This window comes from Chaetodon auriga, chromosome 21 (genome assembly GCF_051107435.1).
Source record: "Chaetodon auriga isolate fChaAug3 chromosome 21, fChaAug3.hap1, whole genome shotgun sequence".
In the NCBI taxonomy this organism is placed as follows: Eukaryota; Metazoa; Chordata; class Actinopteri; order Chaetodontiformes; family Chaetodontidae; genus Chaetodon; species Chaetodon auriga.
Window position 1 is genome coordinate 21,594,777 of NC_135094.1, and position 17,561 is coordinate 21,612,337.

General features: G+C 43.5%; 1 protein-coding gene across 1 annotated transcript in view; it reads right to left on the minus strand.

The window, feature by feature from the left end:
• Positions 1-217: 217 nt before the first annotated feature.
• The window catches only part of pde1ca (phosphodiesterase 1C, calmodulin-dependent a), a 134,342-nt gene continuing 116,998 nt past the window's right edge, over positions 218-17,561 (minus strand). Inside the window, exons 14-17 of the mRNA XM_076721407.1 lie at positions 9,509-9,629; positions 8,143-8,306; positions 3,616-3,921; positions 218-855 (exon numbers count right to left, since the gene is read on the minus strand). Coding sequence (XP_076577522.1) covers positions 695-855; positions 3,616-3,921; positions 8,143-8,306; positions 9,509-9,629 — 752 coding nt within the window. The 3' untranslated portion in view covers positions 218-694. The remainder of the gene's footprint in view (positions 856-3,615; positions 3,922-8,142; positions 8,307-9,508; positions 9,630-17,561) is intronic.

Here is a 17,561-nt window from a genome sequence, read left to right on the forward strand (position 1 = left end):
GAATTTAATTTGCTTTGATTATTGGATTATTATTATGATTTTATTATTAGTTCAATAAGTATTAAATGTTAATGTAAAACATCATAAATATTTGGATTGACTAGTTTTCAGAAACACTGAACGATCATCACTACTGACAGTGTTGCAGCTATCTGGCAATGTGCAACAGGTTACCATATCATCAGGTCAGATATCCCCCATATCTCATTCTTTCACTTTTCATTTCGACAGTCCACTTGATGAGTTGAGATCAGTATGGACAAATCAGTATCAATATCAGTATTGGTAGGGAAAATTCAGCAGTGCCGTGACATTGTCAGTCTTATCAGCCCTAAACCTAACAAACAAAAATACACAATGAGAATGAGCTGTAAAATCTTTAATAGAACTACATTATGAGCACACAAATGTTCACAGCTGGACAAGAAGGAGGACAAGCAGTGGAAACAATGCAGATGTCTTTAAATATATACTGTAGTGTAATCACAAAACTACTTAACATTTTTATCAGAGATTCAAAATAAATAATCCACACAAAGGAGGCCTTGACAGTGGTAAAAGGGAGAGACATCCCCAATGGAGGGCAACAGTGATGCATTAACAGTGACCTATACCTTACAAGAATCAAGCAAAAGATCAGGTGGAATAGAGGGTTTAAAAACTTATTATCAAGTGATAGTGTCTTGACTGACGGTCACTTTCGACGACGCAGGGAGATGCACTGCAGTCTTCTGGCTTTTCCCCTGGCATCAATGGGCCGCATCTCAGTGACCTTTGACCTGACCAGCTGATAGGAGCTCGCACAGTAGCTGGGTCTCTTGTAGTACTGGATAGGAAGGCAGTCAGGCTGAGGATCTGCAGGGACACCAAAGTTTAAGTAAAATCATATTCTAGTCTTTGAGCTTTGAGCTGTGTGTGTACATGTGTTTTATCAAGCCTTATTTTAATTGTGACAACTTCTTGCAACTTGTATAGCTTTGAGATGGAGGTATATATCATTCCTAAAAAAGCAACGTTGCAGGTAGAAAAGCTTTGTATCTGTAATTGCAGTGAGAACATTTGGAAATATCACAATAGTACAATTGATATAACACAACCAGTTGAGGCAGATGGCCGCCCACCCAGAGCCTTGTTCTGCCTGAGGTTTTTCCTTGCCACTGTTGCCAAGTGCTTGCTTATGAGGGAATTGTTGAGTCTCTGTAGATAAAGCGTATGCTCTGTTCTAGCTCTATTTGGAAAAAGTCCTGAGACAACTTCTGTTGTGATTTGGCGCTATTTAAATAAAATATAGACAGCATAGATAGCATGGTCTTAATAAACACCATCTTTCTTGCTGTCCTCTGTGTCTCCCTCGCTGTCCTCAGGTTCAGCTTCCTGCAAGGCAAACGATGAAGATGCGCCTACGATTTCCTGGTTGAGTTTCAGATTAATTGTCTCCATCCACAGGTCAACAGCTGGCTTTGGGTCAAATGTCTCTGTAGTAATTTTTGACAGGTGAATGTGAATCAGGGCTGAGAGACAAGTATGTGACAGATCAGTACTGTACTTTTTTATGTTGAGATGTGACAAGTCATACTCAGAGGACGTTGTGCTTTCCTGCTTGCTTTAAGTGTATCTATTCCCTCAGTGAAGTCCATGTTAATGTTGCAATTTGGTTTTTGTGATGTCTTCTTATTTACCAAAGATCAGCCCCCAAAATTCAGCTGACTGCAACTTTGCCATTAATTCCTTTCTGACAGATTTTCTATTGCTCTGCATTATCTGTGCACCTCCAACACTCACACCTAACAGTTTCAATAAAGTAAAATAGTCAGCACAAGAGGACATAGAATGTGTGTTTAGCCTTATGAAATGCTGGGAGAAAAACATACAGAGAGCTTGCAGTTGTTCTTCATTCAAATTGTTTCGCCATTTAACAAATGGCAAATGGACTGCATTCATATAGGGCTTTTCTAGTCTTCTTTGACGACTCAAAACATTTTACAACACATGCCACATTCACCTACCCATGCACTGACGACAAATGAGCAATGTGAGCAATTTGGGTTTCAGTATCATGCCCAAGGACACTTTGATGTGTGGACAAGAGGAGCTGGGTATTGATCCACCTTCTGATTGATGGACTACCCACTATACCTCCTAAGCCACAGCTGCCCACAGCAAGTGAGCAGTTCAATAGGGGATGAGCCTGTATAAAATGTACTTCTTTTATCTGCTAGATGTGGATGTAAATAAAAAATCTTGAACTACATTTCTGTGTGCTCATTGTCAGCTTCAAGCTGTCTAGAGCGACTTGTCAGGTTAAAGTATTTTCTGCTATTTTCTGCTCGTGTTGGGTTTGACATTTCTTTGTAGGTGGCTGAATGTGAAAATAGCAGCTTGATGTCTGTTGTTTTTGGACATCTCTCACAATAGGTGACTTCATTGAGTCAAATGTGTTGTCAAGAAACACGTGTAAACGAGAAATGTGTATTGATGACCAATGCCAGTTGCTGCCGTCTTCTGTTGAGTTTTATGGCAGTTGGCATCTATTACCACCATCCGTTAGACAATGGGTACCTTCAGCGATTATTCAAATGGTATATCAGGATCCAATGACATCATTTGTGTGTCAGCTGCCATTCTTATAAGAAAAAGCTTGTCACTTTGGAAAATATACTATTATGCTTTCTTGCCAAAAGTTAGATAAGATGATCAATACCACTCTCATATCTGTAAATAAGAGGCTAGAGCCAGCAGCCAGTTATCTTAGCATAGCATAAATACCAGATATAGGGGAAAACGCTAACCTGACTGTGTGACGACATGCATGGACTCTAGTTAACTGCATTTCCCGTTCTATTATGTCATAACTGTCCTTTTTGCAATCCTGTATGTTTTGCTTCCCTTCAATGTTCAGTTTCCTGCCAGTTTTATTATCACATATTCTCAACTTTCCAATGAGTCCTCTCAGTACTTACAGCCATAGTTATCCACCACCCATTTGCCAGGTCTTTGTTCTGCCTGCAGATTAGCAGTCCAGCTTTTATATTCCTGTGGGTTTTTTTTAGTTGTGTTTTATCAGTGCCTGATGTTTGAGTTCAGATAATTACCTGGCTGACTTTGTGTTTTGTCTTTTACCTTGACTTAATTAAACTTTTTCATTTTTTTGGACAAGGATTTTTGTGTGATCCATGCATCTGAGTCTCTTTGAATTCTGGTTAGCACAGGCACACACAGAGAAACATTGGTCTGTGTGTGGCAAAGACAGACTGGATGGACCTAAAGGCTCAGATAACTTGCCATGAAGAACATGCTGCTGCAGCTCTGCTGACCACACACTTGAAATTTTCTGTATATCAAAGAATTTTGACTACTGTTGACTTATTTATTGACTTACTTATTGATAAAAACTCACCTTTTTAACATCTAAAGAACATTAATGGGAAACGTACAAGTAACCTTTCTGGTACATTTAAATTAACCCAGAATGTTCTGGGACCATAACAATACCATTGGTTTCACATCAGAATCGATAAGAGCTATAAGGAACATTGTATAGGAACATTCAATAAACTTTGCTAGCTGTGGTGTAATTATTCCCACAGCAGGTCTCCCAGTGAAAAAGTTGCATACCTTTCTGACAATACCACTGTTGCGTCCCTGTGTAGCCATCATGCTTCTTCTTGTCTGTGTATTTTGGACGTGATCCCAGCAGGGAGCCTGCAGCCCCTCCTGGATTGTTGTCTCCTTCTTCCTCTTTAACATGACGCTCCTTCTGCTGCCTGCTGTTCTCCACCTCCTCCTGTCCCTCCACATTTTTCATCTCCTTCTCTCCTGTGTTGGGTCTGTCAACAGTTCTCTTTGACTCTTTCTCCTCCTCTGACTCACTGCCTTCCTTGCCACCCTCCTCTGCCTCCTTCTTGGGATTTTCCTCCAGGTCTACAAGCATGCGCACACACACGCGCACACACACGCGCGCACACACACACACACACACACACACACACACACACGTGTGAGGTTTTCATCACTTGTGGGGACATTGCATAGACTTACATTCATTTCCTGGTGACTTAGACTAACCCTAACCATAACCATAACCACTATTTGCCTATTCCTAAACCTTTACCTACCCTAACCTTACCTATCCCGTAACCCTATCCTCAGTCTTTACCCTAAAATGTAATGATTTCAATTGTGGGGACCTGTGTTTTGTCCCCACAAGAAAGGTGAGTCCCCACAACGGGACTGTGTAAACAGGTTTTTGTCCCCACAATGTGAGTAATACATGGACACAGACACACACACACACACACAGACACACACACACACACACACACACAGAGTTGTGTTTCTACCATATTTGGGGACATTACATATACTTACATTCATGATGAAGACTTACCCTTACCATAACCATAATCACTACTTAACTAACACTATCCCTTACCCTAAACCTTTCACCCTACAATTTAACGATTTACATTATGAGGACTTGAGTTTTGTCCCCATAAGGAAGGCAAGTCCCCACAATATGACTGTGTAGACAGATTTAACAGATTTATATCCCCACAACATGAGTAATACATGTCCATACAACACACACACACACACACACACACACACACACACACACACTATTTAGAACACTTCAGCAATAGATATTAATATTTAGGAGTCTAAGAAGAAAAGCTACTGGAACCCTATTGTATTTGTTAGGATCCTTCTTCTTGGGCTCTACAAGGGAATTCTTTTTTGTCTGTATGCATTTCTGTGCATTTTTCACATTTTTTTGACAAACTCACACTACTGAATTCACAACACATTAACGCCATATAAAACAAAACATTGTTTTTTTTTACATATTTTACTTATCCTTACTTTTTCTCTGTCCACATATCACTGTATCACATCATATCCTTTCATAATCTGTAGCTGACATGCATTCAGTTTTCTGTACTGTTAGTGAGATGACTGGCATTGCATGGAATCTACAAGAGAGGTGTGTGCTGGAGTCTATGGAGTCATTTCAGTGTTCATCTGTCAGTCTTGTTCTGAACATACAAAAACTGCTTTACAATAGTATGTAGACCCAAACAAAGCAGACATTTTCAGGGTTGCTTGGTGAAGGTGCTTATAAAAATGCTGTGAATGCTGTTGAGATTTCAGCTGGACATTATTTTGGAGGTTTATAACCTCCATCTCCTTCTCCACAGGATTTACATAGAGCAGTTCAGTCATCTGTCCTGAAATCTCACTTACGGCAAATGCCCACCTTGGATGGTAGCTTGAGCACATTCAAAACATCAGCTGCTCCTGCATGGCTTTCCAACATCTTTGATACTGAGCTGAAAGCTTTTGTTTTGTTTTTGCTGAAACTAAAATAACAGTTTTGCTTTGACTTAACAGCACTGATCATATGAATTGTGTTTTTATCTTCACCTGAGAGCTTTGATTTCACTCAGTAACGAAAATTGTGCCGTAGTATCTTACCCCTGCTTAACCACCTGTTTTCTGTGTGGAGAAGGAGATCCCTGTACTCAGCAGAACATTCCTCCAGGAACAGCTTGAAGCTCCTGTGGTGCTTGACCTTTGCTCAAGTGCCACAGGAGTTGATAATATTAGCAACAGGTGTCATGACATGATCAAATCCCATAACCTTCATGCATACAGCCTGTTGGTGAATGACACAATGGTAGTTCAGAAATTTAGGAAAGTCTGGGTCCACTTTGAAGTGGGAAATATGGCAGTGATGGCAGTGATGCCCTGTCATAGCCAGTACTCTATCAGTTGTCACAGACACCAGCTTTTCAAATGGAATCTTTTTCTTAACAAAGTAGTCCTTCACAGCATTGCAAATAGTCGTATCAAGTAGTAGTATCAAACACTATACGAAGACAGCCAGCTATCGCTGGAGTCAACCGACTCATCAGGCTTGAGGGAAAACCATTTGCATCCACAGACAGCGCAGACAATCTCCTTGCCAGTTGTACAGATAGCAGACATAATTTCTTCAGTCTTCTTCATTGGTTTGGTCAACAGAGACTGTTGTCTTTAAAGTGCTGTTGTCAGCTCCTTTACCTTCTCTGTTTAAAGACTTGAACCAGCCACTGTTGAAGTGCCACTTCATATTAGATCTTTTGCTGACTGACACATTCTCACCGCATATGAGACACATGTACTTGTCATTCACATTTGTGAAAACAAATTTGGTTTCCCATTCCTCTTGAAAAAAAATATATTTTTGCCTTTTCTTGGCCTGGCTATTTTCTGTGGTCATTGCCAAATGTTCAGGCAGTTCATAAAATAATAATTTGGAATAACAATAAAAGAGGAGAGAGAGATCAAGAGTACAGTATGACAATATGGAAAGATATTTCAGAATTAATTATATGCCAATATTAAAACAATTCAGTGCTTTGGAGGCACAACAATTGCATTGCCAATGAATATTACATTATATCCAATAAAAGACCACACTTTCTTACTTACAGTCTTACCATGTCTCCAGAGTGGCGCAGTCAGTAAGTCACCTTCTCCGGGAATTCAAAGTTCCAGGGTTTGGTCCCCAGGTGACTAAGTCCTACTTGCCAAGAATGTGACAATTCATGTCTCATGTGCATGGGCTGTGTCATTGAACCACCAAAGCAAGAGCTGGATGTGACGCCAAGATGACCACATCATCTGCAAAAAGCAGAGATGAGATCCTCAGGTCACGAAGCCCGACACCTTCCACCACTCGGCTGTGCCTACAAATTCTGTCCATAAAAAGGGCAGCCAAGGCGGAGCCCAACCCTCACCGGGAACAGATCTGACTTACTACCGGCTACGCAGACCAAACTCAACTGACACACATCAGGCAGTATGGTGTGGATGGCCCCCGACAGGATGCCCCTGGGAACACAGTCGTGGGCCTTCTCTAGATCCACAAAACACAAGTGGACTGGTTTGGCAAACTCCTGTGCTCCCTCCAGCACCCTAACAAGGGTATAGAGCTGGTCCATGGTTCCATGGCCGGGGAGAAAACTGCATTGCTCCTCCTTGATCTGCAGTTCAACTGTCAATCGGACTCTCCTCTCCAATACCTTGGTGCAGACCTTGCTGGGGAGGCTGAGAAATGTGATCCCTCTCTAGTTGGAACAGCCCTACAACATCCAGAACCTTGAGATACTCAGGGTGGATCTCATCTACCCCCGAGGCCCCACCACCGGAGTTACTCAACTATCTCGGTGACTTCTGCCCCAGAGATTAGATGACCCTTCCCCAAGCCCCTCGACTCTGCCTACTCTGAGGAATACGTGTTGATGTCAGCAGTTCCCCACCCTCTGTGCCCACCACAGCCACACACTGCTTGGCTTTCAGGTAGAGTTGGCTGCCTCTGTCAACCATGCCCTGTAAGCTTCCTTCTTCAGCCTGATGGCACCCCTCACACCTGGTGCGTACCAGCAGGTTTGGGGGTTACCGCCCTGACTAGCCCCAGCAACCTTGCAGCCACAGCTAACATCAGCCACCTCAACAATGGCAGAGTGGAACAAGACCTTTCAGGCTCAATGTCCCCTACCACCCCTGGAACATGATCAAAGTTCTGCTGGAGGTGGGAGTTGAAGACCAACTTAACAGGTTCTTCCACCGGGTGTTCTCAGCAGACCCTCACCACTCATTTGGGCCTACCAGGTCTGTGTGGCATCCTCCCCTGTCATCTGATCCAACTCACCACCAGGTGGTGATTGGTTGACAGCTCTGCCCCTCTCTTCATGCAAGTGTTCAACACATGCAGCCACAGGTCAAACGATATGACTCTAAAGCCTATCACTATATATATCACCTATGACCTAGGGTGTCCTGGGGCCAAGAGCACCAATGGACATCCTTATGTTTGAACATGGTGTCTTTGTTTGAAACTGGTCAGGTCTTTATCAGGCAAAAGGCCAATATGACAAGGCTTATAAAAACATCTGGGATAACCCTCAAAAATGTCTTTTAATTTCTAAGTGTTTCAGGGGGGATTTTTTTCCCCTTTATCATGGTTTTTTGTCATGTGGGTCTATTCAAATAAATCCATTCAAATGTGTCTATTTGAATATATGTATGTAATGCAATATGTTGATCAATATTTTAGCTTTGTGAAGACATACTGTGTTAAGAGGTCAGTGTGGCTACCTTTGGCTGCCTGAGCCCTCCATGTCTCCTTGTTGTGACAAATCTCTTGGTTCCATGTGACCTTGAAGCTCTTGAAGTCCACTGTGGCCCAACAGCAGCTGTCGTTTGAGCCTGTACTCTTCATACTGGAATGCTTTCCATCACTGCCACCAATACTGTTGACACTGTGGACAGTGTAGACATGTATGTGCACATCATAAACATATATACATAAATTCATGCAGTCATACAAATGTATGTGTAATTCAACTGTTTAATTTGTGAAACTGTGTAATGGGCAAAGATGTGTCAGTCATTGTTTTAAATAAGGAAGTTGGTCATGTGATGATCTTCTGGCTTCAGTTATCACTGCAAAGTTGTTTACAATGTAGCCATGTTGTGCTGAAGTTACACACATCAAATGGAGAAGGGGTTATGTCCTGTTGTTTGTAGTTTTGTGTTATTTAAAGGGCTCTTAAGAACAATATTGTTCCATCAACAATGGTAGCCGTATTTCTTTACTAGCTCAAATACAAATAGTCCACTGTACATACGTTTACAACTGTTGTTTAAATAAATAAATTGTCTATGTAATCATAATTTCTAATTCACAAGTTTAGCAAAGTTATGACAGCTGCTTCTTTGTAAAAAGTCAGTGGTGTCGTTCACTCCTCATCTCATGACCCTACACTGATGTCTAGTGTCAAAATTATACACAAATATTTTATGTTTTTGTGTTATGGAAATGACATAGATGCCTTTCAGATTTTCAACTCTAATACGTGTCAAGATCATTTTAAAAATGGCAATCTGCAGGTGTTTTTGATATGTTAGAGTTCCATACTACATACCATAATCTAATACTACTGTACTATATACTAGTCTTTATACTGAACAGTCAAGCGAAACTCAAAGTATCATTAAGAAAGTTAAGAGTATAATTATTCCCACACTAACAGCTGTAACAGTTATGTACATGATCACGCAGTTCTGAGAAGAACTATAATGACACAAGATAAGTCAATCAATTGTGATGGTATGCAGGGCCTTTAATAATGGAACTGGCTCACCCTAATTACAGACTGACTTCTTCATGCATGGACATAATGTTATCGTCAAGGTGTAGAGTGGCAGAGGATGACAATGTGACATTACAGATTTTGCAGGTATGCCACTGTGTTTTGACCAATAATACAGTTCCATAATATACCAACAATGACAAAAATGACAAAGTGACTTTGTGATTGAATCATAGGCAACATTGTCATAGAAACGCAGAAAACAGATGTATCAGGTGGGATTTGTGTCATATTTCAAGATGAAGTCAGTATTATCTAACAAAATGAGTGTCAGGCATGTCAGGACATGAGTATCTTATGTGTGTCACCTAGAGCGTCTAAAGCCAGCCAGTCCAGAGTGAGAAGCCTCCTCAATCAGTGGTGTCACAATCTTCTCAATCATTTCTGTCAACACGGTGAATGTTGGCTCCACAATGAAGTCAATAAATCCTGCAGGAAACAGGAACCATGCCAAATTGTCATTCACTTTGTACCCTCTGCTTGTTTTGTAAAGACCTGGAAATCATTAGATATTCTCAGGCTACATTGGTAGTATGAGATGAGAATAAAACTGTATGAATCTTGAGTGTTTATCATATAACCCACAAATTTGCACTATCATTCCAATTTTTGTGTTTTCATTTCAGGGAATCTTGAAGCTTTCAGCATTCACAATGTTCTTCAAATTTTTATTACTGTAAATGCTGTGCCACAGCACAATTGTTGTTCGAATCAACAACTGTTCTTCTAATCTTTATTATTATTGTTATTATTATTATGCACATTTTTGGTCCTCTACTACTCCTAAATGTTAAGGCTGTGGTCATTGTTATGCCAAGTGAACACACCAGCTGTGCTACACACTCTCAACCATGCTTATGCTCCTTTCTGGGAAGGATCTAAGGCCCCTCTCTCCCCTCCTTCGGAAAATCAGATCACATCTCAGTTCTGCTTCTGCATGCCTATAGGCGGAAACTAAAGTCACATAGATGACACAGTCCATTCAGGGCTGTTTGAACCAATCAGACTCAGCCCTATGTTACTGCCTCAGATGCAACAGACTGGCATGTGTTTCAGGACAACAACATTAGCACATACACGGATAAGGTCATTAGCTCCATCAGCAAATACAAATACTGTGCCAAACCTGCAGCATGGACTGATGTATATAACTCAGGCAATCTGAATGAAAAAATCAATGTCTCCAGAGAGCTATTGGCAATGCAATCAAACAATCTCTCTAGAGAGAGCAGGCATGGACAGGCCATCGGGCCTACTGGGCAATGCCCGGTGGGCTGACGCACATTTTTGTGCTGGGGCTGTCATTTAATAAAAAAAAAAAAAAGTTCTAAATATTTTTTTTATCAGCCGCGAAGGTATTTGAGACATGAAATGCGGCCCATTGGTTGGCCCATCGCGCTCCCCTCCAGGCAGGGTTATCAAATTTTGCCATTGGAGTTTGATCGGAGTTAGAGAGAAGTGAGTGTCCATCTGTGAAAATGGATAGGCCTAAACCACAAAAGAGCAAGGGGGGCGCAGAGAAGCTGTGAGAAAAGAGGCTCAAGAGCCCTTGGTTTTTTTTGCGGAAGTTGTAAGGACAAACAGAGGAACATCGCTGGCTGAGAAAACATCTTTCCGTGGATTATTATCGTGTTTTGGACCTAAAATCTTTCCTGCAGTGGATCTGCTGGACTTTGGTCGATGTTACCAGCCCGTTTTTGCCGGCGTGTTATCGTTCTGCGGATTACCGAGAGACGTCACCGGCTACAGGTATGATGGCGGTGTGTGAGTCCTGCCTTCCCACCCTCTCCAAACTACGGGAGAGTATTTCCGGTCTGCGGGCCGACCTCAAGGAGAGGGACAAGATCCTCCTGGACTTCTCGACTGTCGCCACGGCCCAGGCGAAACATATCACCTACCTGAGGGCATCCGGTGCTGGTGACCGGTCCATGGCGGCCACGAACAACACCACCCTGCCGTGGACCGGCTCGATTACCACCAGAACTTTGGCACCAGCACTGGCCGAGTCCCGCTGGCACCGACAGGGAGCCAAGCCCAAGACATCGGCACCTTCCACTTCCTGCCTTCGCCCCGCGGAGTCGCACTGCTTCACCGGGGAGGGTCCAGTAAGCTCAACTCCACTCAGGCCAAGGCAACCCTGGTCGGTGGTGCACCGGGGCACTGGAGCTCGGCCATCTCCTCCTCCACCACCTCCGGAGCTGCCACTGGGCAACAGGTTCGACATCTTGAGCCTGCAGGATTTCCCTCCCGTCAGTGCCTGGTCCAGCTCGCCGCCAGGACCTGTCCACCCGGCTGTCCGTGACTCTCACCAGTCCAGGAAGTGGGATCCGCCAGTCCAGCATGGTCCCTCCTCCCCAGCTTGGCCAGGAGCAACCACGTCGCGACACCAGCAGGCTCCATCTCGCCCCCGCCGCACCTCCAGGGAACCAGTGATGCAGCGCACCCCCCCTCGGTGCTGGTGGTGGGGACCTCCATGGTCAGGCACGTGGCAGTGCTCGGCGGCCGGACCTTCTGCCACCCTGGAGCCCATGTCACGGAGGTTGCATCCGCCGCTCTTCAGCTGTGTGCGCAGCACAGCCCGGCCTCCACACTGGTCCTGGAGGCCGGCATCAACGACGTAAAAAACCAGCAGTCTGAGGTCCTGAAGGAGGACTTCATGTCTCTGAAAGACCGCCTGTTGGACACGGGGAAGCGCCTAATTATCTCCGGCCCGCTTCCCCCACCACGCTACGGTGACGTCATCACCAGCCGGCTTCGCCAGCTGTACCTGTGGCTGAAGGGATACTGCCTGAGTAAAAGTATCCCGTATGTGGACAATTTTATAGCGTTTTTAAACAGACCTTGCCTTTTTAAACGGGACAATCTCCACCCCAACCAGGAGGGTTCACGGCTTTTATCAGTCAACATCGATCTCACCATCCGGTCCTGCACTTCAGCCACCTCCTGACTAAATGGTACGACTCACGCACACGGGCCCTCGCCCACCACATGTTTCACCCACGCCACACACACCTTTACATCAGTAACCACCTCTCAACCACCAAAAACTCAGGACATTCACTCCATTAGAACCATCACTTCTCACAGACAGTTAAAACCCAGGAATGTTTTTAGATCCAGCACTGTTTTTAATATTCCTTTAAAACACCATGATAAGCGCACGTTCAGCACAGATATTAAATTAGCTGTGCTGAATGTGCGCTCTCTTTTAAACAAATCTTTTATCATAAATGATTTAATTTTAGACAAAAAGCTAGATGGTATTCTCCTTACAGAGACATGGCTTGGCACCGATGCACCTGTTGTTCTCACTGAGGCTTCCCCACCAAATTTTAACTTTTTATTCTCTACTGGGGGGGCAAAAAAGGAGGCGGAACTGCATCCATCATAAGAATTACAATGTCTGCAAATGCAGTCTCTTTTAACAGTTTTACATCATTTGAGCACCATGCCTTTGTTTTTAGCAGCCCTCCTATTCTCTGCATAACGGTCTACAGACCACCCAAGTATTCATCCTGTTTTATCAGTGAATTCTCCGAATTCTTATCAATCATTCACACCACCTACAACAGGATTTTAATAACTGGTGATTTTAATCTACACATAGACAACAGCTCGGACCCAGTATCCAGAGAATTTTTAAACCTCTTAAACTGTCTGGATTTTAAACAGCACGTTACACAGCCGACCCATGACAGGGGCCACACCCTGGACCTGGTCATAACTTATGGCCTGTCCGTGGGTGTGTCCTCTGTTGTGGATCTGGCTGTGTCTGACCACCATTGTGTGTTTTTTAACATCACCAGTTTTAATCAGCGGGAGGCTCCAGTGAGAACAGTGAGGAAACGCTACCTAACTCCTGAAGTGGCTGCAAATTTTATCCAGATTTTACAGAGCACTCCTGCAGAGATTTTACCAGCACCCTGTGATTTTATCGTTGACAATTTTAACAGCAATTTGAAATCAACGCTGGACTCAGTGGCTTCCCTTTTAACAAAAACAATTAAGAAAAAACCTATACCTCCGTGGAGAAACGGGGAAATTAAGCAACTGAAAAGAAACTGCAGGAGTGCTGAAAGGAAATGGAGAAAATCAAAACTGACAGTCCACTATGAAGTTTTACGTCAACACCTCAAAACTTACAATAGCACTATTAAACAGGCAAGAATCTCTCACTTCGCAAAACTAATCTCCGACCACAAAAATAATCCCAAATTTCTCTTCTCCACCATTGATCTTTTAACAAACAGTAATTGTAACAGATCTTATATGACAATAACAAATACCCTGTGCGAAGACTTTGCAGACCACTTCAGGTACAAAATTGATAACATCAGATCCAGTCTTTTATCTCAACAGGTTTTAACCACCAACATGTCTGGATCACAGGTTCTACCTGAGGAAACACTGGAGAGTTTTTCCCTGGTTGATGCGAGGACACTTGGTCGAGTTTTCTCCCAGGTAAACCCTACAACCTGCCTCTTAGATCCAATTCCCACACCGTTTTTTAAAACACTATGGATTCTTTGAGGAACAGCTGTTATACATGGTGAATTGCTCTCTTCACACGGGTGTCTCCTTTAAAACAGCAGTGGTGAAGCCCCTTCTGAAGAAGAGCAATTTAGACCCCAATATTTTGAATAACTACCGACCTGTATCCAACTTACCTTTTTTAAGTAAAATTTTAGAAAAACTTGTTTTTAACCAAGTAAATGACTTTTTAAACAAAAATAACATTTTAGAAAGGCATCAGTCTGGTTTTAGGATGAACCACAGTACCGAGACAGCCCTTTTAAAGATTTTAAACGATATCAGGTCCAACTTGGATAACCACAAGCTCACAGTCTTGGTACTACTGGATCTAACCGCTGCCTTCGATACAGTAGACCATCGCATTTTATTAGACAGGCTGAGGCACCTGGTCGGCCTCTCAGGTACTGCTTTTAACTGGTTCGTCTCATACCTCACTGACCGACACTTCTTTGTAAGTTGGGATACATGTTCCTCAGGAACCATGAGATCAAGTGTGGGGTTCCCCAGGGGTCAATTTTAGGTCCAACTCTTTTTAATCTGTACATGCTACCCCTAGGGGACGTCATCAGGAGGCACGGCATCAGCTTCCATAGTTATGCTGATGATACGCAACTGTACATTGCCGTGTCTCCTGATGACACAGGGCCAATTGATGCCCTTTTTAACTGCATTTTAGACATAAAGTCATGGATGGCAGAAAATTTCCTTCAGCTCAACCAGGACAAAACAGAGGTCTTAGTCATTGGTCCTGAAGGCCAGAGAGAGAAACTTTTACCTAAACTACAAGATCTTAAACCAACACATTGTGTAAAAAATCTGGGCGTGATTTTTGACTCTGAGCTTACTTTTATTCCACACATCAAAAACATAACAAAGATAGGTTTTTACCATCTCAAGAATATAGCCAGAGTCCGCCCGTTTCTCTCTCAGGCCAGCACGGAGGTGCTGATGCATGCTTTTATCTCCTGTCGCTTAGATTACTGTAATGCCCTGCTCTCTGGTCTTCCTAAAAAGAGTATCTTCAACCTTCAGTTGCTACAGAATTCAGCCGCACGAGTGCTGACGAGGACCAGAGGGCGGGAGCACATTACGCCAGTTTTAAAATTGCTGCATTGGCTCCCCATGCATTTCAGGATAGATTTTAAGGTTCTTTTATTAGTTTTTAAATGTCTTAATGGTCTTGCACCTTCTTATTTATCTGACCTACTTTTACCCTACCAACCCTCGCGGACCCTGAGGTCCTCCGGTACTGGCCTCTTAACCATACCAAAAGTAAGAACTAAAACACACGGGGAGGCGGCCTTTAGTTATTATGGACCCCGATTGTGGAACAGCCTGCCGGAGAGCCTCAGTGCCACAGAGACTGTTGATGTTTTTAAAAAGAGGCTCAAGACCCACCTTTTTAATCAGGCTTTCAATTGATTTGTTTGATTTACCTTATTCCTTTAATCACGCTTCTTAGCATGTCTATCTTTGTTATTTTAGTTGCATGTTTTAACGACATGTTTAATTGCTATTTACTCATTTTATTTAATTTTATGTTTATGTCTTAGTCCCTTGGTTTTTAGCTCCAGTGTTTCCTCATGGGGGTCCTTGGTTTTTAGGTCAAGCATTTTCCTCATTCCCTCACTGGGAACTGCTTCTGGCCTACTGATGGGGGCGCTGCTGAGGGGACGGCTCTGGCCTGGATGGCTGGAGGCCTCCGCACCTTGGTGTGGCGCCTTCTGTCTGCCTGGGTCGGGGTGGTCTCGGGCGGCGCCCCCCGGTCATGAGCCGGGGGCCCTCTCAGTGTGGATGGCCCCCAAAGGTGGCTTACTACTTATCTTATCCGTATGGGTGCGTGTGCGTGTGTGTGTGTTTCTGTATGTAGTTATGGGGGCGGGAGGGCTGGGTTTTCTTCTCTGTCGTTTTTAGCCTCTGTGAGGCACTTTGCGTTGCTTTTTAAGTATGAAAAGTGCCATATAAATAAATAAAGTTTGAAGTTTGAAGTTTACAAGTGGACACAACAAAATGTGACAAAATCACAAACATGTTTGCGGCCACAAGTTCGATTGCAGCAGCGGGGCCGTCAACATCAAGCGCAGAAGCAGTCCCTGATGCAAAGGCTGTTGGAGAGGCACACAGCTCTAATGAGTTGTACAACAGAGGAAGGAGAAGTAGCAATTCAAGTTGATTCGGAGGAGGAGGAGGAGGAGGAGGAGAAACATCACGCAGCAGGAACAGATTGAGGAGGTCAGAATAGCTACTGTCAGCCCAATAAGAAGTAGCCGAAATGTTAGCAGAATGAAGAGGGACTTTTCATGTAGGGAGGGCGGAGGGCTGTTTGTGTGTATGTGTGTGTGTGTGTGTGTGTGTGTGTGTGTGTGTGTGTGTGTGTGTGTGTGCCCGCATGTCACTCTCGATTGGCTTGCATTTGAGCATTTGTCTGCAACCTGCACCAGTAGCAAAGACCATTTCTCTCAAATATTGCTCAACAATATTTGAGAGAAATGGTCTTTTGTTAATATAGAAAATGTTTTAGATCTTTGAGTTCAGCTCATGAAAAATGGGAGTAAAAGCAAAAGTGTTGCGTTCATATTTTTGTTCAGTGTATTATTTCAAACTTCAAACTTCAAACTTTATTTATTTATATGGCACTTTTCATACTTAAAAAGCAACACAAAGTGCCTCACAGAGGCTAAAAACAACAGAGAAGAAAACCCAGCCCTCCCACCCCCATAACTACATACAGAAACACACACACAGACACACACGCACACGCACCCATATGGATAAGATAAGTAGTAAGCCACCTTTGGGGGCCATCCACACTGAGAGGGCCCCCGGCTCATGACCGGGGGGCGCCGCCCGAGACCACCCCGACCCAGGCAGACAGAAGGTGCCACACCAAGGTGCGGAGGCCTCCAGCCATCCAGGCCAGAGCCGTCCCCTCAGCAGCGCCCCCATCAGTAGGCCAGAAGCAGTTCCCAGTGAGGGGGGCCCCCCATGAGGAAACGCTTGACCTAAAAACCAAGGACCCCCATGAGGAAACACTGGAGCTAAAAACCAAGGGACTAAGACATAAACATAAAATTAAATAAAATGAGTAAATGAAATAAATAGCAATTAAACATGTCGTTAAAACATGCAACTAATATGACAAAGATAGACATGCTAAGAAGCGTGATTAAAGGAATAAGGTAAATCAAACAAATCAATTGAAAGCCTGATTAAAAAGGTGGGTCTTGAGCCTCTTTTTAAAAACATCAACAGTCTCTGCGGCACTGAGGCTCTCCGGCAGGCTGTTCCACAATCGGGGTCCATAATAACTAAAGGCCGCCTCCCCGTGTGTTTTAGTTCTTACTTTTGGTATGGTTAAGAGGCCAGTACCGGAGGACCTCAGGGTCCGCAAGGGTTGGTAGGGTAACAGTAGGTCAGATAAATAAGAAGGCGCAAGACCATTAAGACATTTAAAAACTAATAAAAGAACCTTAAAATCAATTGAAAGGTTGGAGATACTCTTTTTAGGAAGACCAGAGAGCAGGGCATTACAGTAATCTAAGCGACAGGAGATAAAAGCATGCATCAGCACCTCCGTGCTGGCCTGAGAGAGAAACGGGCGAACTCTGGCTATATTCTTGAGATGGTAAAAACCTATCTTTGTTATGTTTTTGATGTGTGGAATAAAAGTAAGCTCAGAGTCAAAAATCACGCCCAGATTTTTTACACAATGTGTTGGTTTAAGATCTTGTAGTTTAGGTAAAAGTTTCTCTCTCTGGCCTTCAGGACCGATGACTAAGACCTCTGTTTTGTCCTGGTTGAGCTGAAGGAAATTTTCTGCCATCCATG